General features: G+C 37.5%; 1 protein-coding gene across 1 annotated transcript in view; it reads left to right on the top strand.

The window, feature by feature from the left end:
- Window positions 1–36: 36 nt before the first annotated feature.
- The window catches only part of FARSB (phenylalanyl-tRNA synthetase subunit beta), a 41968-nt gene continuing 19525 nt past the window's right edge, over window positions 37–22479 (top strand). The window contains exons 1-15 of the mRNA XM_026109758.2: window positions 37–191; window positions 1441–1496; window positions 1637–1791; window positions 2375–2447; window positions 2876–2991; window positions 3466–3616; window positions 4844–4952; window positions 7444–7514; window positions 8849–8910; window positions 8997–9048; window positions 10673–10734; window positions 11155–11362; window positions 11806–11886; window positions 14334–14426; window positions 15413–15530. Of these exons, the coding sequence (XP_025965543.1) occupies window positions 134–191; window positions 1441–1496; window positions 1637–1791; window positions 2375–2447; window positions 2876–2991; window positions 3466–3616; window positions 4844–4952; window positions 7444–7514; window positions 8849–8910; window positions 8997–9048; window positions 10673–10734; window positions 11155–11362; window positions 11806–11886; window positions 14334–14426; window positions 15413–15530 (1465 nt within the window). The 5' untranslated portion in view covers window positions 37–133. The remainder of the gene's footprint in view (window positions 192–1440; window positions 1497–1636; window positions 1792–2374; window positions 2448–2875; window positions 2992–3465; window positions 3617–4843; window positions 4953–7443; window positions 7515–8848; window positions 8911–8996; window positions 9049–10672; window positions 10735–11154; window positions 11363–11805; window positions 11887–14333; window positions 14427–15412; window positions 15531–22479) is intronic.

Below are 22479 nucleotides of genomic sequence, written 5' to 3' on the forward strand. Positions count from 1 at the left end.
ACAGGAGCCGCAGAAGGGGCAGGCGCCGGCAGGCAGCGCGGTTGGCAGCCCCGGGTGCCGGCGGCGGCGCCGCGGGGGCCTCGGCGCCCGGGCGGCTGCGCAGGCGCGTTGGCGGCGGGAGCCGGTGATCACCATGCCGACTGTCACCGTGAAGCGTGACCTGCTCTTCGAGGCGCTGGGCAGGGCCTACAGTGAGTGCGGGGCGGCTGGGGCGGTTGCCGTGCTCCCCCGGGCGCCGCGCGGAGCTCCGCCGCCCCCGGCAGCCTCTTCCGCGAGGGTCCGCGCTTGCGCTGCGGGAGGCTCTGCCGGCCCGTCCGGGCGCTGCTCCCGCAGCCGCCGCGCTGGGGCACGGAGTGGCCGGGCGGTCCCTGCTGCCGCATGGACGGCAGCGGCCTCCGGCTCCTGGTTCCTCGGGACCGCTGCCACCTGCCTGCATTAACGTACGGGGGTGCCGGGGAGCTGCCGTAGCCCGCCCACCCCGCCGCACGTGCTGCTTCGCTGGCGGCTCGTTCCTAGTCCCGGCGAGCGTTCGCGGGGCAGACTGAGGGCTTGAGGAGAAGCGCAACATTTAATCCCAAAACACCGACATACATAACGCGGGAATTCCACAGTCAGTTACCGTTAGCTCTTCAGAAGTTTCTGGCATATACCAGACAAAGTGCTGTATTTGCCTTGGATTGTCTAGCCCTTCCCCTGCCTAGATGCTGTGGAATTTCAAATCACTAATAAAATAAGAACCATATATGTCCAAATTGCAGTTTCTACTTGGAGTTCTAGTTCTGCTTTAAGAATTAGCCCAGATCAAAAAAGGAAAAAGAGATTGGAGCAGGCAAAGCAAACAATTTAGGTTGTGTTTTCATTCTGTCATTCTTCCCAGTCTGCTTAGTAATGTAATTTAGAAACTGGTTTTCTGGCTGAGAGAGCATTTGAGGGACATGCAGCATTTTATCTAGCACTTGGTGTGTGGTAGGTTCTTAAGACATACAGGTGCACAATACTGATTTTCAGATCAGGGTTGTATTACCGATTGGGGGATTCCACATGTCATAAAGTGGTTCATTCAACCTCTGTATGATAAACTGATTGGTAAATAACGTACTGTCAACAGAAACTGTCAAATTGCGCACTCATGTTTTTCATTAGCTGTTCAGCTAGAGTTCCTTTGACAAACCAGACTGAAGAGCTGGTAGTGAAGCTAGGCTCTGATGTTCAGAAGCCTTCGCTATAATTGTAAGAACAACATGTCAATAAATAGAGTATATCTTAAAGAAACTGCTACTAAAATGCAAAAATCAGCAAAATTCTTGAAATGACTTTTCTTCTTTTTTCCAAAATAGCATTTGCTATCTCATTTGAGAACATTCAAAATAAGCGTAAAGTTGCGTTGTAAAAGTCTGAGGTCTGCTTATTAACCAAAATTCACTTTCTTTTTTGTCACAGCTGATGAAGAATTTGATGAGCTTTGCTTTGAGTTTGGTTTGGAGCTTGATGAAATTGTAAGTAACATCTTTGTGATCTACACCTTTAAATTATTTTGTTAATTAGTACATTCTTTTCTGTTTTATTTTCTCATTGTCATACTGCTGCCAACGTTAACATATTGCAAGTTAAAAACCCAGTTTTTGCTTAATTTCAGACATCTGAGAAAGCTATTATAAGTAAAGAACAAGGTGATGGAAAGGCAGAAGGGGCATCTGATACCGTTCTCTATAAAATTGATGTTCCTGCCAACCGTTATGATCTTCTTTGCCTTGAAGGACTGGTCCGAGGATTGCAGGTCTTTAAAGAAAGGTAATGTAGAGTTGTGAGATTTTTCTATGTTTTCTCTTTTGCTTAAATGTGAGTCCATTTCTGATCAATAAATAAGCTTGTTGCTTGCTTGGCTTTTGAGTATTTTCTGATGTACAGATCAGCTGTATCTGTCAAATGTCTATATGCTTCATGATTATTTCTCTGGAGAGGCTCTATTATACAATTTTAAAAGACTAGAGTATAATTTTTTTTAAATCTATTTTAAATTTTTTTCAACTGCTATTCCATTTGAGACTTACTCTCTGTAAAGAACTCCTATAGAGGAGCTTCCTTATGCTCTAATAAATACCAATATAGATAATTCGTTTCACTCTTCTGCTGTGACTTTATCTTCCTAAGTGCTTCTTTTCTATTTCAGTTATCTATTTACTGTCTAGTCATCATGTACTGCACTTAATAACATACTGTAGAAAACTTAAGTTTTGAAACAGTTAGCATAAATATAATTTATGCCAAGAAATGTTATTAAAAATTTTTCCTACAAACGACTGTTGACACTTTTCTAAAGTTTCCTGCATTTTGGAAAGTTTCAGTTATAGACTTATTTCCATTTTTATTCCAGGATAAATCTCCCTAGGTACGAAAAGATCATGCCAGCTAAGGGTGAAGGTCAGAGGCTGATTATCACTGAAGAGGTAAAAGTGTTTACTGCACCTTTGAAAATTTATTGAAAGTTTCCCAACAACCAAGTATGAACTATCAGTACTAATTTTATAAGAGCAATGAGACTGGAAATCTGGCTTGCAGAATAACAGCTAAAGAAATTTAATATTTTCTAGTCAATGTGATTTATTTTTATGGAGGGGGAGGAGCATTATACAAATTATTTTGGGTACACCTACTAGCAGATCAAATCAAAGTTTCAGATGCTTACATTGTATTGGCTTTCTGAGCCAGTACACAGTATGCTGAAAAACCTCCTTGCCTTTACCAGACCTGGAGTGAATTTCTGTGAATTTTCCTTTCTGTTACTGCTTTACAGAACAAGAGCTTATTCTTCAATTTTATTTTCATATATTCTGTGCACTTGAAATTTATAATGTGTTGCTGTTGAAAATTGCAGGCTGCCCAAGTCCGTCCTCATGCTGTTGCTGCAGTCCTTCGTAACATAACCTTTACCAAAGAACGTTACAATAGTTTCATTGACCTCCAAGAAAAACTACACCAAAATATCTGCAGGTTAGTTCTTAAATTTGAAACACTATATGGTGTCTGTGTGTATAATTTGATCACAGTGGTAAAACCATGTTAAGACTGCTCTTCCATATTAGAAAGTGTTATTATATTTATCCATGCTAAGGGGAATCCTTAATAGCAGCGCTCTTGACCCTTCTCGCTTGCCGTGCTTTTTTCTGCCTCCTCTCAGTATATTTCAATGCAAACAGCTGTTATGACTCCTACAACAATTGAGAAAGAAGCCTTTTGCCACAGTCCCATTAGATTTCACTTCGACTGTTATGTCTATTGTTAATATTTATATCATTAGCATGCACAGTGAAAATAATTCTAAGCTTATCAAAATTGACATTATACATTTGCAGTAAGTTCTATGAATATATAGGAAATGTAGAGCATGAGATATCATCTCAAAGGAACTCCAAATCCTACTAATATTATTACTAGTTATTATTATTTTGCCTTCTTTTCTTGTAGGAAAAGAGCATTAGTAGCAATAGGTACCCATGACTTGGACACCGTCACTGGTCCATTTACTTTTACAGCTAAAGCACCTTCTGAAATTAAATTCAAGCCCTTGAATCAATCTCAGGAGTACACAGCTTCACAACTTATGGATCTGTATAGGGTGAGTGTGATTTTTCAAACTTGTTGTGCTGAATGCAGGAGGCTACATTTCCAAGGCTTGACATCTTGTGTATCCCTGATATTAAGAGAAGATGTCAGTAGTAAAACATAGTTATCTTCTGCGGCCTCAGCCAATGAACATTTCACATTTTGATTATTCATGAGAAATCCATGGTAATATTTAACTTCTGTTGTGCATGAAAGACATACTGCGGTGTTTGGTGGCTAAACATAACTCTTAGAATAGTAGTTTTGTTTTTAACCCACCAATTTATCAAAGTTTGCTTTTCATGATACACTTTACAACACTGTACGAGGGTTATGAATTTATCTACACTGCTAAGAAATTTAGTGTACAAAGCTGAAAAAATGAGGTAAATAATATCAGATTTTTTGATGCTGTTTTTAATTTGGTCAATTTACTTGCAGAAGGTGTTCAGTTATGTACCAACTACATATTAAACAAGTGTAGTTCTATACAAGGCTCAAGTTAAGTTAGGCACCATTCTTGGCCTAGCATCCCAATAAAACCAGGTAAATGTCAGGGAAAAAATCCATCAGATCTAACTTCATGATGTTTACATGGACCTGTTTAAATATCAGCATTTGAAAATGATGCTATTACCGCCATCATTACACTATGCAGCTCTGTTGGAGCACGCATACTGGTTGTAAAGATAAAGAGATCCTCAAAGATCTCTGACTAAACTGATACAGTAGACGAGGGAGAGTGCTAGGAAACAAGGGGTATCAGAGAGACTAGAAGTAAACTTTTTTTTTTTTTTTGGTACAGTGGCTATCCATGTCATTGCAACAGATGTAAATTTTGCATCACATTTAAGCACAAATGTGTCAGTGTTCAGCAACTCATAATTATAAATATTGTAGTGCTAATTTCTATCACGTCTAAAGAAAATTCCTATGAAGTAAGAATGTGTGTCTGGGTTTGGCAGTGTAATGTCTGCTGTAGTGAACACAGGCAGCATTTGGGCAGCATGGCTTATGCATCTGTGAGAGATTCCGTAAAGAAATAATTTTTAACATTTCTGAAGAAAACCCAGAATCCAGTTCTCTCACTTTAAAGATTTGCTTCTGAGAGCAAAAAGCTTTTTCTAGTGAAGCCCCTAGCTCTAAGCCACATCCTGCCCTCTAGCAAAATTCCGTATCTCAGCAGAGGAAGTTCACACATGAGCTAATAAGACATTTAGTTTGTGCTTTGTTTCTCCAGACTGACAGCCATCTTCGACACTATTTGCACCTAATTGAAAACAAGCCACTTTATCCCATCATTTATGACAGCAATGGTGTTGTTCTGTCCATGCCACCAATCATCAATGGTAAGATTACTTATGACTAGTTTATATTGTTGCTGCTGTTTAGTGTGTGTGAGTCAGAGGGTCTAAGAGAAACATTGCTGTGTAATATGGATTATACCTTTTTTCTTAAAATTAATTCACTTACAATTTCATAGTCTTCTTTCCTTCCTTCAGTTTAAACACAGCCAAATTTTTTGCTCCCCCAGGCTGCTAGTGTTCCTCTTTTCACAGTGAAGAGAGTGTAGAAGTCCCACTGCAAACCTCTGCATTTAGTTTCTCTTATCCTTCTCTGTCTTTGTGGTATAAGCTCAGGAAGTGTTCTTGGTGATAGGATGCTTTGTTAGAAAGGCATTTTGTTTGCATAAAAGAAGAACAGTAGACATATTGTTCAGCAGTCATTTAGCTAAAAGAAGGGTGTAAGAATTGATTTTGTAAGCTGATAACTGTAACATTCTGCTTTGTACTGTACTTCATTTTAGATGGTCACAATACTGACCTTTTTACCGAGATCCTAACCCCAGTGTATTTATTAGCAGTGTGAATCAGTTATTGTGAAACCTTTTGCAATTACATGAGGAGTGAGTCCAGAAGTCTTTCATGAGTTAAAAAGAATAAACTGCTGTACCTTTTTTTTAATTGGCACTGTTGCTAAATATGGGCTTCTTCTGAAAGTAAAATGTCATGATTTTTGGGAACTCTGATTGCTGAGACCAGTTAATGACATAGCAAGAACAACTCCCTTAACAAAGATAGCTTCAGTGTATCTTTATACTTAGGTCAAGAATCAATTATGTTTTCCATACGATGACTGATAAAATCTGCAGCAATAATCTCTTTAGATATACTTCTCCTAGTTGTCCTTATTCAAATCCTAAATAGCAAACCCAAATCTTCTTAAAAGGCAGCTCACACCCTGTGACAGGGACTGATAAAAAACAACTGTTCAGAATTTGAAGGTGCTATCAAACACTGTTTGATCCTTCTTGGTTAGGCTCATTCCAGCTTCAGATTGTTCTATGTATGAATATTCTGTATTGTTTACATTTTATCAATTAAAAAGGTTGAACTAAATTTCTTATTTCTGTGTCTATTTGAGAGAAGCTTCCAGGTTAAATTTACTTTTTTAACAGATAATGAAATATAAACAGATAATGAAATATAAACATCTGAAGTGGTATTTTGGATTATCTACAAGCACTGAAGTGTCAGGTTATATCTGCTTTGAAGTGAGTCCAGAAGAGCTGAGTACATTCCAGCTGCAGAGAGGTACAGCATAGCATCTTCGGGAAGGGAATACAAGATCCCTCACTGTTCAGATCCTCAGTGTTCAGATCCCTCACTGTTCAGATCCTCAGTGCACCTGAGTTTCTCTCTATGTAGTTGTAACCTAGTTTCTCAGACAGGAAACTGAAACACAAAAGCTAAGCGACTTGCTCAGGGTCAAACAATGTAAGCAAGAATGCCCATGTGCATCTAAGTGTGTGCTTCCCGTTGCCTCCCATGGCAACTACTGAATGGTGCAATGGGAGAAGAGAAGGACTGAGGTTTCATTTGCCACAATGCCGTATGATTCTAGGACTGTATGTCCACACTGTGTGGTCGCTGGCAATGCAGTTCGTTCAAGGTACGCATGGCACATCTATACCTAGTAGGCAACAGGAAGCAGATTTCCATACAGCCACTCTAGACTGCCTGCCATTACTAACAGAAGTCCACTTGTAGAGGGAACCAACTACTGGGGGACTTTGCATCCAATTTGCAAGTGGGCTGCTTTCAATGCTGTCCCTGTGTGCATCTTCTGCCTTGCTTACTCTAGCACAGAAACAGTTCTGAGTGCATTACTGGTATGCCAGAGTGCATACCTGTTGACTCAGGTACAGACACAAAGAAAATTCATAACCAGAAAGAGCCCTTCCTATGCACTGCATCAGTAGTATAGACAAACTTATAGTGTCTCAAGAGATAGCGTCAAGATATCTAGGTTCTTCACAAAAGTAGCTTTGGCAATTCATCAGTCTAAATCACTTTTTTTAAACAATTTCATTGATTCCTGACCAAGGCTGCTTTTCTATGCTTCCCTATGAAATGCAGATATGATACTTATTAAAGCCAGGAAAGATGAGATCCTCTGGAAGCACAACTGCAGAACCACTTTGTAACCAGCAGATGGCTGTTGCTTTGCTAGTTTGCTTTTCGCAAATGGGTACTGATAATACATGTGGATTTGCATATCTTTAAATGTACAGGTATAACCACTTCACTCAGTCTGGTCTGCCTTACCCAAACAAAATGCACTACCATTCAGGCTCTTTTTACTCCTTTTGATTTTTAAATTTAAAAATAAAGAGAGCTGCTAATCTGGTAGAAACTATGAACATCAGTGGAGTGGAAATAATGGCTTTTAAGTGGAGAAGACAGTGATCTTGCTGAATCATAAATGGAGTCAATATCAATGTCATTTCAATAGAAGTAATAACATTTCTTAACATGTTGCTGTCTTTACATGTTTTAGGAGAACATACAAAAATAAGCCTAAACAGCAGAAATGTCTTTATTGAATGCACAGGCACAGATATTACAAAGGTAAATTAATCTTTCCTGCTTTTGATATGCTGTAACATCGTTGTTTTCTCTTTGGGAAATAGGACTTGAGTACAAAGAGCTACAATAGACAAGCAGTTACCCTAAGGAGCAGACTTCATTTTTTGAAAGGGCAGGATAAGTTGTGGGACTATTTTAAATTCCCTCAGCACAGTTCTAGGCTTGCTCTATACAGAATGTGGTGTTTTCTGTGGGTTTTATTTTCATTGTGTCTTTATGTTGACATTAAGTGTTCAGTTTGTACAAGGAAGTAATTTAAATAAACTAGTAAGTTTTCTTGTTGTTGGACACTTTTCTAAATCTGAAAGGCTTCAAAAAAGGTAATATTTACTGAGACTGTTTTGCCAGAACACTCTTTGTAAAGAATCATTTTGTCTCCTACTTAAATTTAGGATCAGGGAAGGGAAAAGACACTTTTTTTCCACTTGGTTATCTTTTTCAAGTAGGGATGCTCTGCAAATTAGTGTCAAACAGAAGTGCACGTTCTGTAACTCAAAGCCAAAGCATGAAAACCTAGTAGTTATAATTGCCTGTTCTTGAATACACGTTGTGCATTCATTGATAATTTCCCTGAAGTGTGTATCTTGACATTTAAGAGCAAAAGCCCTTTTAACTTACCCAGCTACACAATGATATGTTAATGACTGATAAATAAGTTTGCATGTTGGGGAGTGGCTTCTAAGCAAACTAATGACTCAGCTTTTTGTTGCTGCTTGCTTTAATAATAAAAATAGAAAAACATCATTTTCATTTAAGTGAAGGAAATTATCCTCAAGCTACAAGAGCTGTTTTTGATGCGTTGTGGACATGGATCTGAATCTCCTGATTGTGTTGTTATCCTAACCCCTTAAAAAATAAGCCTAGAATAAAAGATTTTGCAAATGAAGTTAAATTGACAATATACTCTAAAACAATGCACAGTCCTTCAGCCTGTACCTTCTCATTTGAACTTCAGTGAAATGACTAATTAGCCAAAAGATTGGGAAGGTTCAATTCCAATGGATAATAAAGACCCCTTCATATCTTGGGAACAGAGTTTAGCAGAAATGCACAAATGTTTCAGAGCCTTGAAAACCAAAGATTTCCCGTTTTCAAGTTTTTACATAAATGTCTTTGTAGCAGAAGCAAAACACTTCTTAAAATTGAAACTGTATTCTAGACCACTGTATTTGGTTGTTGTTAAATTACTAAATAGAATAGAATGAACAGAGTCTGAGAAAACAATTTTTTCCTCATTTTCTTCAGTTATATTTTGTCTAATTCAACACAAATAGCTGACAGAGATTTCAATGTGATTATTATTTTTATTTTTGTAGGCAAAAATTGTCCTTGATATTCTAGTCACCATGTTTAGTGAATATTGTGAGAAGCCATTCAGGTAAGTTTAAATCTCCAGTCAGAAGCACATTATATTTTGTCCATGTTTTAAAAACATTTTCAGTTCTTTTTTCCTACCTCTCACAGTGTTGAAGCAGCAGAAGTAATTTATCCTAATGGGAAGACCCACATCTATCCAGTAAGTATAGTGAGAGGATATCTCACTGTCCTTGGAGAAAGGATTTTATCTACACAAAGTTTGATTAGGGTGACATTGTCTACTTTTTCTCTGCTATGTAAGTAGTATATACAGGTTCTGAGGTACAGTATAAGAGCTTAGTTTTGGGAATATTTAGGTATTAGTGAGTCAGGGTCTTCTCTAGCCCCACAAAAGAAAACACAGTGACCCATTTTCCCCTTATCTAGGAAACTCATCATGCAGCTCCACTAATATCTTAACGGTTAACCATTTATGATACAACTAAAAATACAGTCTCACTGACATAGTCTGATATTCCAAAAAGAAGGCTAGGGTTTGAAATTTAAGTGGTGATTGCTACTATGAACTTCATCAGGAATAAGTAAAGTTTGTAATCAAATGTCATAATCTGTGTCTAAAGCCTTTAAAACCTACCTGTTCTAAATCAGGAGAAATGAATGCAGGAAGAGGTCCTTCAGGCTTAAACCAGTAGACAGCTGAAATCAGCCTCAGCATAACTTACTTATCAGATATGGAAGTTTTAATGCCTTTCAGTTAAAATAGCCTTTTCATGCTGGATTTTTCAGTCTTTCAGTTTATAGATTCCCACTATGTAAAGATCTGTTCAGATGTGACGTGGACTTCAAGTGCATGTTTGCCTGCATTCAGGGATCCAGGCAGAGCTCTCTGCAGTAACAGGGTCTTACTTTTTTGTTCTCCTAATAAGTATAAAGAAAGCAATCCCTCCTACTTCCTGTAAGTGACTGAAGACAAATGGAGATCTGGCTGGACTCATAAAATCATATATATCAAGCAAGTACAACCTAATTACAGGGAAAGTGACTTACTTTTACTGAGAGTTTCTCTTGTGGTGGTTCAGCTTTTTCTTTTAGTAATATCTGCATGCCCCAGTGCCCAAATAAATCCTGAAAAGAAGAAATCCTTGTTAGCTTCCAATTCTCTAATCATGAGAGAAAAGACATAGAATTCTGAAGAGACATGCAACAAAACAGTAATCCCCGTAATAACCAATATAGTTTCCCTAGATAAAACAGAGCAAAGAAATCCCCAAAGCTTTAGACACTAAGGTTTTCAAGCATTTGTGTATCTAAAAGTTTGGGAAAACCTTCTTTAAGTATTTACATGCAAAATAATTTTCTTAAAAATGTTACAAGCTTCCTCAAGAAAATACTGGTAGAGGATTTATGTGTGAATATGGAGGGAGAAAGGAAAGTTTTCTTTCTTCCTCCTCCTAGAAATCATTTGATCTGTACTAGACCATGAGGTCTCATGCATGACTAGTCACTGCTTTAGGGCTTTGTCTTAGGATGAACTGGTGACTAGAAACTCTCAGAAACTCAGTTACTTGTGTATATTTTATCAGAAATTTCAGTAACAGGGATTTTATGCTGCATTCAAACTTCTAGCTTAACTGAGAACAGCTTTCACATCACATACTACAATGTTATTTTCAAGAATCTTGAACCACACTTGTCTTCTGTGGATGTCATTTTGGTATCATAATTAGAAGAAGCTAGATTAGCAAAACATCAAAATTAAATTCTCAGAATAGCAAGAAATGGCAATTGTTGTATATTCTGTAAAGCTTTGCTTTTCTTTTTAGGAACTTGCTTACCGAAAAGAGAAGGTGAAACCTGAGTTCATTAACAAGAAAATAGGAATCAGGTGTGTTCTTGCAAATGCAAACATAGTTTCTACTGATAGACATCAATCATGAAAAAAACTAACTGAAAACATTGATTATTGCATTGTTTTAAAGATGTTTACACTTTATGATTTTGTTTATCAAAAATTCAGAAGTTAAGTTGGGTAATTGGATCAACTTTCTAAGACTTCTTTCCCTATTTTCAAGAAAGGTGAATGATTCTTTATAGCCTCCCACAATTCTTGCAAAATAAAGGAAAAAATTAGTGTCATGATTCATCTGAGAGTTGGTTCTGATGGAATCCTAAGTCTATATGCGCTCCATAAAGCACTTGGAGTTCCTTCAGGATATAAGGCAATGTAGCAGAAACACTGATTACTTTAAAAAACAGTCAATATAGTGTAAGATCTGTAAATTACTACTCTTTTGTTTTGTTTCAGTGAAACTCCATCAAACCTTGCAAAGCTGCTGACTAGGATGTGTTTGAAGTCACATGTCACAGGGAATGGGAACAATATAGAGATTGAAATCCCTCCTACCAGAGCAGACATTATCCATGCATGTGATATCGTAGAAGATGCAGCAATAGCTTATGGTTATAACAACATTCAGATGACTATTCCGAAAACGTACACCATAGCTAATCAAGTAAGATTGCCCCTTCAAATAAACGCTCTGTTGTTAGTAAATGACTAGTGCATGCCAGAAGGGCTTTGGGGAAAACAGAACCTAGGAATTAAATATTTTGACATGCTTTGCCTTGAGAAGCATTTACCATGGATAGGATACAAAACAGATGCCCCACTGATTTGAATAAGTCCAAGATCAGTGGTTGCTAGTACTTGGAGGGTGGGGGGGGGGGAAACCAAAACACAGTTTAAGTAGGGAGCCCATATTAAATCTCTAATTGGGAGATTCATTTCCTCAGGCAAGCCTAAAGGCAGCTGGCTGACGCTTTCAAAAATGTTAAGCACACAAGCATAGTACCTCCCTAGTGGCTTCGCTGTAATGTAACAAGCAGAAACACCTCGGGAAAGAATAGAAAAGTGTTTTTAGATGGAAGTTAAAAACTGTTTTTTGTTTCATTTTAGCTCCCTCTCAATAAGCTCACAGAACTTCTCAGACTGGACTTGGCAGCTGCGGGATTCACTGAAGCTCTCACTTTTGCCCTGGTATATTATATTGATTTCATGTTTTTCTTAGCTGCATGTTGGAACAGTGATGCAGCCAAAACTGTAGAGGGTAGTCATGTCTTAAGGTACCAGTATTAGCTGATACTGTTTGGGCAGGTGATTGTTTGCCAGTGCTTTGATATTACATTATCATATTTTGTGAGTTGTGGGTCAGACGAATTTACTGGCTGACTCTTCATTTGGCATGTCATTCTAAGTGTAGAGATGAAGATAGCTGAAATAGTATGGTTTTTAGTTTAGCTTAGTACTGAGAGTATGAAATTATAAAACAGCAAGTCTCTTTCTCAAGACTTTTTATCACCAGATGTAAAATTCATCATAGTTTGATAATCTGGAAAACAGACATCAAAATTTAGTAATTTTTGGTGAATATTACTACAGTTTAGAGATTATGCTCATTCTATTTGTCTCTTTTTCTGAATATTGTTACTTGTCCATGATTCCTTGCACTAAATGTAAAGTCAATACGCAGTTATTCAGTCAGCAAAAGAGTTAATCTTAAGAATTCCTGTAAAAAGGACATAATGCACACTAGTGGAACACAAATGCGTCTGTAAATTTCATGAGAGGTTTTTTTCCCATGGAAGAACAATTAAAAATATTATTCATTATTAATGGTGGTTGCAGATATTACTCACATTATTTGTTACAGCACTGTGAATAGGCTTTACCAAGAATTAGGTCTCTGCAGCAGCGTGTGCCAGTCCAACAGCTAGTATGATTTCTAATACAGAAATTTTGCAGCAGGATTATGTTTTGATGAAATGAAATTTTCAGTAGTGAATGCCATCTTTGTCACAGCCACTTGTTCTTATCTCTTTGCCATAGCTGTGAACTGAATCAGAGAACTTGATCTACCATTAAAAAAAAATTTAAGTTCCTCCCCCCACCCCCAAAAGTGTACAATAGATGTCAGTATGTGGATATTGGCATAGTTAGCTATTGAACATACACTATACATTCTAATATTTTTCTGTTTCAAGGTCTGATGAAAGCCTTTGTCTCGAAGTGCAATTTGTGGCCATTTTAGCATACATGGAGCCACCATCACATACATAGTCTATTAAAACTTCTGTTAAGTTTCTCAGTCTTTTTCTGAAATTAAAACATCATGATGGTGATTACATCATCACAACAGAAGGACCTTTATGAACTGCAGCGCTAGAATTTTGTAAGGTCATACAATACATCATGTTATCACATTACATAGTTGTATTTGTGCCGTGGCATGATGACATCCACAGCCTACTGAGTCACTGTCGCTTTATTAAAACACAGATGTGAGGCCTATGCCTATGACCAGTATCATTTACACTACAACATTCTGTAGCCCAGTGTTACACAACAAACCCTGTTTATGCATTTGCACACACAATCTGTTCTTTGGGTTGGGCCCCAAATTATCACCCTTACAGAATAACACTGTTTTCTGTGAGGAGCTCTGATTTAGCCAAAATGTGTTCAGTTACATCATAGCAACATACTATAGTTTAGCTACACACCCGAAAATTGTTGAACACAATTTTCTCCTCCTAAGGTTAGCATTTATTTAAGACTTCTGTTCTGTTCAAAAATCCACTTTTTCAGATGGTATCATCTGCTCATTTTCCTCACGTTTGGTCTATCAACACCCTTTTCAGAGTGCTGCCAATGCAAAGAGAACACTTCTGGGAGACTGCAGTATACCAGCAAATCCTCAATTACATGCCTAGTCTGCTATCAGTTTCGTAATACATTAAAGAAGCTATAAATTCTGGAAATCTGTAGTGTGGATCTTGACGATAGCATCTGTTGCTGTATGTGCACAGACATTGGCTGAGCTTGATAAAGTGCATGTGTATTGCTTTACTGACCAGCTTAAAAATACACCTTGAGAATGGGTTCCAAATTCCAGCTCAAAAAAATGAAAACAACAACAATGAACTTTGAGAATCTTATGTTGCCATGAAAAATTGAAGGCTTGGCCATGTGACCTGTTTTTTGTACATGGTACTTTACTTTCTGCACAGAGACCAAGGAATTGTTTTGTTTGTGAGAATGCTTGGGTACCATTCCTTTTATAAGTACTGTTTTCAGAATAAAATATTTTAACCAATGAAAGTCAGGGGACAAAATATGAACCTCTGTTTTTAAAACAGATGCCAGCAATCCATGACAGAAGCCTGAACAAACGCTTTTTTTAAAAAAACCCTAGCATTATTTTACTTAGTCATTAACATTTGTAAATAAACCAGTTTGCCCACTTATTCTTAAGGCTGGAGCTTAATTTATATTATGAGTGGATGTTGCATATGAGAGAGCATACTGTGGGGCCTAAGAGCCACTGCTACGCTTGCATTGTTCATTCTTGGTATCAAGTTTCATCATTGGCTCACTGTCTATTTTAACTGCTTGACCTTGGTGGGTTTTTTGTCTCTTCCTTTCAGTGTTCTCAAGAAGATATTGCAGATAAACTTGGCATGGATATTTCTGAAACAAAAGCAGTACACATAGCAAACCCCAAAACTGCAGAATTTCAGGTGAGATGACTTAATTCAGGTCCAATTTTGAGAGAGTAATGGTGTCACAGATCCTATATTTAAGGCAGAAAGGAACTAGCAGAAAATAAAATTTATAAAATATACAACTGCTTTTTAATGAAGTAAAAAGGATGTGCATTTATATTCCAGACTTGCTAGCACTCATTTGCTGTTACTCTTTCACTGAGTAATACTGTATTCAGTGTGAAATACTATTAACTTCTCCATGAAGTGAGGTACCGTACAGATTATGACAGCATGTGGCAAGACACAGCTGTTTTATTACAGAAAATTCCACCCAGATGATTGAGCAACTCCCGCATTCAGAAATGCTAGTTAGCATAAATGGAATTATTAGACCTGGCAATCTGTAATCTTTCTAAGCTCTGCATAGAGTATGCTTTTTAAAAATTGTTAAGCATTATTACTCTTTTTTTCTGGAAATGTATATTGTTCTTCAGGTATTTTAGCATCCATTTCTAAATCATTTTATATTTGCTAGGACAGAGAGTGAGAGCTCAAACACAGTATCATCAGCAGTTCTGAACTTAGGTTCTGCCTATGTCGTTGATTTATATCAGGAGGTGTCAAGATAATATTTCAGATAGCATTTAATGTTTACAAAACATCATTTAGTATTTACCTTTTGCATAAGCAAGATTATATTTTAAGGGAACTTTTTTGCAATTCTTTGAGTATTGTTTGTTATCCTACTCTGTGCTGTAGCTCTGGCACCTGCAAAATGCTATCTATTATTAAGCTTGTGTATGTTCAGACCATGCAGTATACAGTCTGTACAGAAAATGTACTTTTGGGAGTTTAATAATTGTAAAAAAAAAGATGCTCAAGCATGAGAGATTACTGCAATATTTGCACCTGACTACTTTTAAACTCTTGTTACAAATGAGCAAAACAAGAAATTAGGAAATGCAGTATTAGCTATGTTGGAAGGTATTTCACTTGCAGCATCCGTGTTTATCCTGCAGGTGGCACGGACGAGCCTCCTTCCTGGGCTACTGAAAACTATTGCTGCTAATCGAAAGATGCCCTTGCCTTTGAAACTCTTTGAGATTTCTGACATTGTAGTAAAAGATGCCAGTACAGGTAAGAGAAGGGTTCTCAACATTCACAGGTTTTTAATTTCCTCTTTTAAAGGATTTAAGGATTTCTAAAAGAAGCCTGATTTGCACCATTTTGATTTCCATCTAAGAAACAATGTTTCTAGAAGAGTTTTCTTGTTAAAATACATCTTATATTGCTGATGCCCAATCCTTTGATTTTTTTCATCTTGCATCCCTCAGGGAACCTAATACAGCTCCATGGGGTTGTACTTTGTTGTATATTCTCTGAGAGTGGAAACGTGTGTTTACAGGCTAAATGGTAATAGTAGATAAATGTGTATTTCCGAAAAAATATAATAATCACCAAATAATAGATTCTCATTTTTTATTTATGTGCATAGCGTGCGAGGTAAGACATTGGCATAACAGACTAGATTTTAGAGTGTCTACAGATAAGATTGTTTTTAATGCTCTCTCAAAAATCCAAATGGATACTTTTGAAACATTTTTAGGCATCTAAAATATCCTGTAAAATCTGTCAAGAGCTTTTCAGCATTCTTGAACACAGGTAGAGAGAGCAAAGGTAATCAAAGATCTTTACTTGCACTCTCTCTTCCCTTAATATACATGGATGAACTTACTTTTTGCACAGAATTGGCACAGCTTTAGTCCTTGGACTCCAAAGAATCCTTGGAGTATCCAAGGCCATAGAGTCTATAGATAATAACACTTTTCAGAATTATATTAAGAATGAGACAAAATGTGGGTCAGACACAAGGCTTTGCTAGAGCAAGATGGCAGGATTGAAAATAGGGCCTCAGAAATGTTCATGAGTCCTTTCTGCAGTGCTGTTCTCAATCCTGTCATCCATGTAAAGTCATCAAGGGAACAAATGTTGGGAGAAAATTTCTGCTTAAATCAGTCATTGTTACAGCTGTAGGCCAAGACTCATTTCAGGAACTATTTGAGAAACTAGTTAATGCTAACATTGCGCAAGTTTGGGAAAAATGAGGGTTTTCCAGAAGAATGGAAAAACATGAAAGTAGATTGAGTATTTTAAAGAAACAGAAGAAATGACTCTGAGAACTGTAGGGTAGTTAGCTCGATATGAACCTCAGGTAAATTCATAGACGGAACCATTGGGTATATCTGCATTAGTTACTGGTACAGCCTAGAGCGGAAAGGAGGAGGGCTTGATTTGCTGTAATCTGTTATAGTGAAAGGGTTTTATAGCTATATTGTATCTTTACTAGCAATGCTGTTTATTCCAATTGCCAGGTATAGGTACGCACTCTGCTAGTGGAGGGAACCAACTGCTGGAGGACTTTGCAAGATGTTACAGTTGGGCTGCTCTGGTTGGTATCCTTGTGTGTGACTGGTTCCACCACCAGAGAACTCACTTGTGCATACTGCAAGGCTCCCAAGTATAAATGCAAGGCAGATTTGCACCAAAAAAGAACCTAATCTAAATCGTTTAGGTAAAAGCACCCATATTGACTTGCTCTTGATTGAGAGCTCCTTTGCATGCTTATCAGGGCTGTAACTCATGGGAGAAACTCTCTGCTGGTAGTATTTTCAAATGGCACAAGCCTTTGTGACTAGTAAACCCTAAACATGTGTTACTGTTACAATACTAGTAACTGGTTAAACTGCTGCAGTCTCAAAGACGAGCAGTGCTGCCAGATAAAAAGCAGTATGTCTTGAGACTGGAAATGTCAGGTTATAGTTGCAGACTGATTTTATTATGGAGATCTGTAACTCAGAGAAAAAAAATCGGGGTCAGCATGATTACCTGCCTCAACATGAATCCCTTGCCCACCTTTCCATCACCTTAAAACAGGATTGCTTGTATTTGTTCTCCAGAATTATCTTCTGGAGAATTGACAACCCATGTGAAGAATTAGATGTGTACTGCAAATATTAGATAAAGACTGGATCAAGTCCATGTGTAAAACTGTATAAGGAAGTAAAAATTTCTTTATCTTTCCACTTGATCCAACTGTGCTAAGAGAGCATGCCTGCCTTTGAATCATGCTGTAACCTTAATTCTTTTATGTGAAACAGCCAAAGTAGCTAGTTTACTTTTCAAGAGATTCAGTGAAAGTCTGTATTTCTTTCACTGTACAGGCTAAGTTTTAGATTATCTTTTTATCTGGAAAAATGTGTCAAAGTAAAATGAACTGTACACATGGACTTTTACATATTAACAGAAAGCTTTCTAAAGAAATTTACTGATTCGTTTCTTTTTATATAGCATATTAGTGGAAAAGGAGTGCACGGTTACAACTTTTGAGGAGGACTACTGCGTTACAACTCTGGATCAAGTTTTGCCTCTCAATGAAAAAGGCTGATGCTACTTTAAATTCAGCAGCAGAAATGGTTCTGTTGTTCTGTTATCTGGTTTCAGATTTTAGTGGTTATGTTTAAGGTATTTGGGATCTGAAAAACAAAGGTTTATATAAGGCATAAACAAAATGGCAAGTAAATTGCTTTGTTGATGAATTTAATTTGTAGATTACTTAAAAAAAAAGCTTTGCCAAGCAAAATAAGCAGTTTTAGCAAAGCATGTATACTTTTTTATTAAATACAGACAGTTTGGTGGTACAGCTCATTCCTTCTTGGGTGTGGAGTTAGCTAGTACGGAAAAAAACTTGGTACAGATGGCAGAATAGCATTAGCATTCCTCAGGACTGAGAGTGGGGCTATTTATATTGGAATAAGGAGTGCATTTATTCTGGCTTCATAAAATTTGCAAGTTATTTAACTGATTAATTTTATTGTGTGTGTGTGTGTGTTAACTGTAGCTCTTTTAAGCTTTCATTTTATGTGAATGGCCACTTAACAGTTTTATAAAGTCTCATTCTGTAGTGTACTTCTTTTTGATGAGAATCATTGCAGCAGATGAAAGATAAGACTTCTGAGCCAGCAGCTTTGTAGCCTCTTGGACAGCCCTCTTACAGGTTGGGCATTTGCAGACTATGAACAATATCTGAAATTGTTTTTAATGGTGTATTTAGAATAACTAGTGTTTTTCCTAAATTTACTTCCAAAATTAAACTTGCGTAATAAATAGTTTGAAAGGGGTGGGGAGAAAGAAATAACAGGTAATTCTGCAAACTCTGAAGAATGTGGGGTTGTCCTCTCACATATGGTATGAGATTTCCCGCAGAAGGCTTATGTCATCAGACTGACTAATTTAATTTTATTATTTCATGATTTTGGCATGCAGAATTTCCAATTAATAATTTAAAAAGTATGGGTCAAAAGAGTGCTCACTTTAACTGCATTTGAAATGGCATCTTGTAGTCATTCATGTGTGAATGAATCTAGCTCTTTTAAATGTACTGTTTTTTAAAAAAATACCTTCTTATGCAGAACTCATGCTTACCAAGGTGAACAGAACATTTTTCTCTCCAGACATATCTGGCAGAAAGGTTTGATGTACTAAATTAGCAAAACGTGTGCCAGATTTAATATAACTAAATAGAACCAAATCCAAACATAAATGTTTCTTCTCAGGGCAGGAGGAAATGTGGCAGTGAATATTTGTTTCATTTGTGTATTTGTGTGGTTAGCTTGTAACATTATATAGTCTCTTCTAGTAGCACAGCTACCCTAGTTCAGCATATAAATCATCGCCTTACACCACTAGTTCAAACAGAGAATCCCCTTTCTCTCTTTTACCAAAAGAAAAGAAATGAATCCATCAAAAAATCACCTCTGACCAGTGACCTAGTAGAATCCGAGAAGCCTTCAGTAGTGTACCTTTAACATAACTTACATAATTTGTGAGTATAGTCAATGCCATATTTTGAGACATTTTTCCGAAAAGTCTGTCTGCAAACTTTAATTTTGTGCAGAAAAATTTTTGTATTTTTGTGAAGCTGAGAGACAAGTTTAAAAGAACAGGTGCCCCGTTCAGATCACCAAATCATTTTTCTGAAGCATCTCTAATTTGCTAGGGGGGCACCGTACAACATTGCTTTATCTTCCATTGCGCTCTTTTGGCTCGCGTGTTCCTATCCAGCTGCCCATCCTTTGGATTGTTTTACAGCAGCATCTCCAGGAAGTGCTTTGAAGTCTCAGAAATATATATGTATAATTTAGGTTGACATACTTGGCAGGCTCATTTAAAAAATAGAATTGTTTCATGGCATGACACAAGAGATCTCTTAAGTGAGTTATAAAGAACTGAAGCATTTCTAACATCTGCCAGCTTTTGCATACAGTTCTCTAATACTTTCTTTCTTCCTGGGGTGTGTAGTGAATGAACTTCTTGTGTTCTGACATAACTCTGTAAAAGAATGAGTTTCATAACACGTAGCTTTTTGGAATTCTTGAAAATGCATCCTTTCCTTTACCAAGGATTTTTACAGTTGGTTGGAAATCATGAAGTATAAAAATTGCTGTGTATATTTCTTTCTGATTCTTTAATTAAGAATAGCGATCTGAAGACACCACTGACTAAACAATAATGAAGTGAAATTCAGATAGTTGCCACAAATTCGGCTAGTGTAGTGAATCACCAAAAAAAAAAAAAAGTGTGTCTAGCCCAAAAACGTGCTTTCTTAAGGGCAAATAAAAACTTAGGGGAGGGAAAAATGTCTTTTTCTTTTCAGTTTCCCAGTACTACATGTGTACAGATTGGTCACCATTCATGATTGGATATTACTGCTTGGTATCGTGGTAGAGATGAGAAATAGAGAGACACCGTGATGCAACTGAACGGCCCGTGTGCTCAGAGGGAACAGAGATCAAATGTTGCCGGTATTGATATATTCTCTGTAGCCCTTCCTTTTCTGGCTTGCCATTTTAACATAAACTTCAGAATTGGATTCTCCATTATTATTTACAACTGCAAATTATTATTATAATAGTAAAAGGTTCTTGAGTGACAAAGTGCAGCATCCATTGCTCCGGTGGTAAGTTAAGCTTTCAGTACCTGCTGAGAAGACTTTTGACTATATTGCCAAGTTGCTGCTTCAGAAGTTTTGAATGACTTTTGTCTCACAAAGGCTGTGCTTTGATCTTTTGTGTAGGCTCTTGCTCCTGTATTTGTCTTACTCTCTAATCCATGTATTTCTATCCACTTGGTAAATTTTTTCCTGTTTAGTTTTTGAGAGATTTTTTTTGTCATTAAATGGTGAGTGGGACCAAATAAGCCAGATGTAGATTTAATAAATGTCTAATTTCTTATATGGTAGCTATTAACAGTTCAGGGAGCACTCACTGAGTGCCAGAGTTTCTGCTTTTATTTAGGCTTACTGTACATCAAGCACAAAGATTGGCTATGATGGGTCAGACTAAAGGCTTGTTTAGCCAATATCCTGTCTCTAACACTAGTTAAAAGTGGTTGTCAAGGGAAAAGTATGAGAACAGTAAGTATATATAATACTTCTGGAGTACTCTCCATTCTGCAGTCACTTGTAGCTCAGGGACTTCCTGACTCAGAAGGGGGTTTTTGGCTTTAATAGCATGTAATAGATTTCTCTCCTGTGAACTTCCAGTGTCTCTTCTGACCCTTGTAAACTGCTAGCACCCAAAAAATCCTGTAGGGAGGCGTTTCAGTGTTTAACTATATGTTGCCTGAAGAACCCACTCCTTTTCTTGTTTTGAACTTGGCTCCTACTGGTTTTGATGTCCTCTAATGCTTGTATTGAATGCAGCAGAGAACAATTGATCCCCATAGAAAATAACTCTCTTGAGATCAGAGGTACCTAGTTCTGACGCTTATGTTCAGAGCTATGTGGAAATACACTTCAGAGAGTAGGTGCAGATAACTCCTGTGGATTCACTAACTATACAGGAATTTTTAACCACACTTTCTCTGGGTACTATTCAGTGCAGCACCTTTTTTTCTGGGAACGCTGAGTCCTACTTAGATATTTCATGACCAGAAGCCTTGACAGATGCCTTCTGTGTACACAGTTTGACTGTATGAAGAACATAATTCACCCTGGGATATGCTGGTTTTCTTGTACATTTCTTTTGGGCAATTTCCTGGAAGAAGTATGAAACCCCTACACATGCAACCTTATGTCTCATGGTGCAGCCCTACCTTAACTTCAAGACCAGATAAAGTTCTTTTTACTCTTTCATGCTTTAGCCCTTCACTGCTGAAGTTCTTATTCCCTCTTTCCCCTCAAACATTACAGGTATTCAGAGACCTGAAGGATTTCCATTCTGATCAGCTTTTTAAAGGAAAGGTGACTGCTGTCAGTAAATACATTTCTTCCCTGTATCTAACCACCATCAGGTGGAAGGGAAGGAGATGAGAATGCCCATCTAGACATTCCAACTAATAGACCAGCTACATTCCTATTAGACCAACTAGTAGACTACAGATGCCGTAGGACTCTAGGAAAGGAAGAAATCTATGCATCTTACATCATACTGTGCAAGTAATCAATCTGGCTGTGGCTTGTTAGGCTGTGTGTTTATATTACAAAGCAGTGCAGTACAAAAGGAGAAGATAGTTCACGCTGATGACTTGAAGTCCACCTTATATGCATTTAAGCCCCACTTTGGACTCGCTCTAGTCAAATCATATGTGCTGAATGCCCTTTAGTGGTTGAAGTTAGTTACGTGCCCATCTGGGACACCACTTCTGCTTTAATTGCAACTGAAATGAATCCAGTTTATACGCTCTAGGATTGCTTTACAGTGCGAATGGAAGCATGGTAAGTGCATAATCAGGATATTTGCTTCAGAAATGCAGTTCTGGTTCAAAATGAAATGTAATGCACCTATATACTGACTATGCTTTAAAAGCATATGAATTTCTAGAGGAAGACTGTCACAGAAAGAGTGCCGTCCCTGGTTTCAACAGAATTTACCCTTTGTATAAGTCAGCCTTGCTGAATACATATTTGCAGTTGAACCTTGAGAAGGGAAAGAGATGGAGGCAACAAATGAGTTTACTATGTTAATCAGTATTTTGAATTTCACTGCAACTGAATTGGCAGCTTTGTGACAATAGTTTTTTTATTCTG

This window comes from Dromaius novaehollandiae, chromosome 9 (genome assembly GCF_036370855.1).
Source record: "Dromaius novaehollandiae isolate bDroNov1 chromosome 9, bDroNov1.hap1, whole genome shotgun sequence".
Lineage (NCBI taxonomy): Eukaryota > Metazoa > Chordata > Aves > Casuariiformes > Dromaiidae > Dromaius > Dromaius novaehollandiae.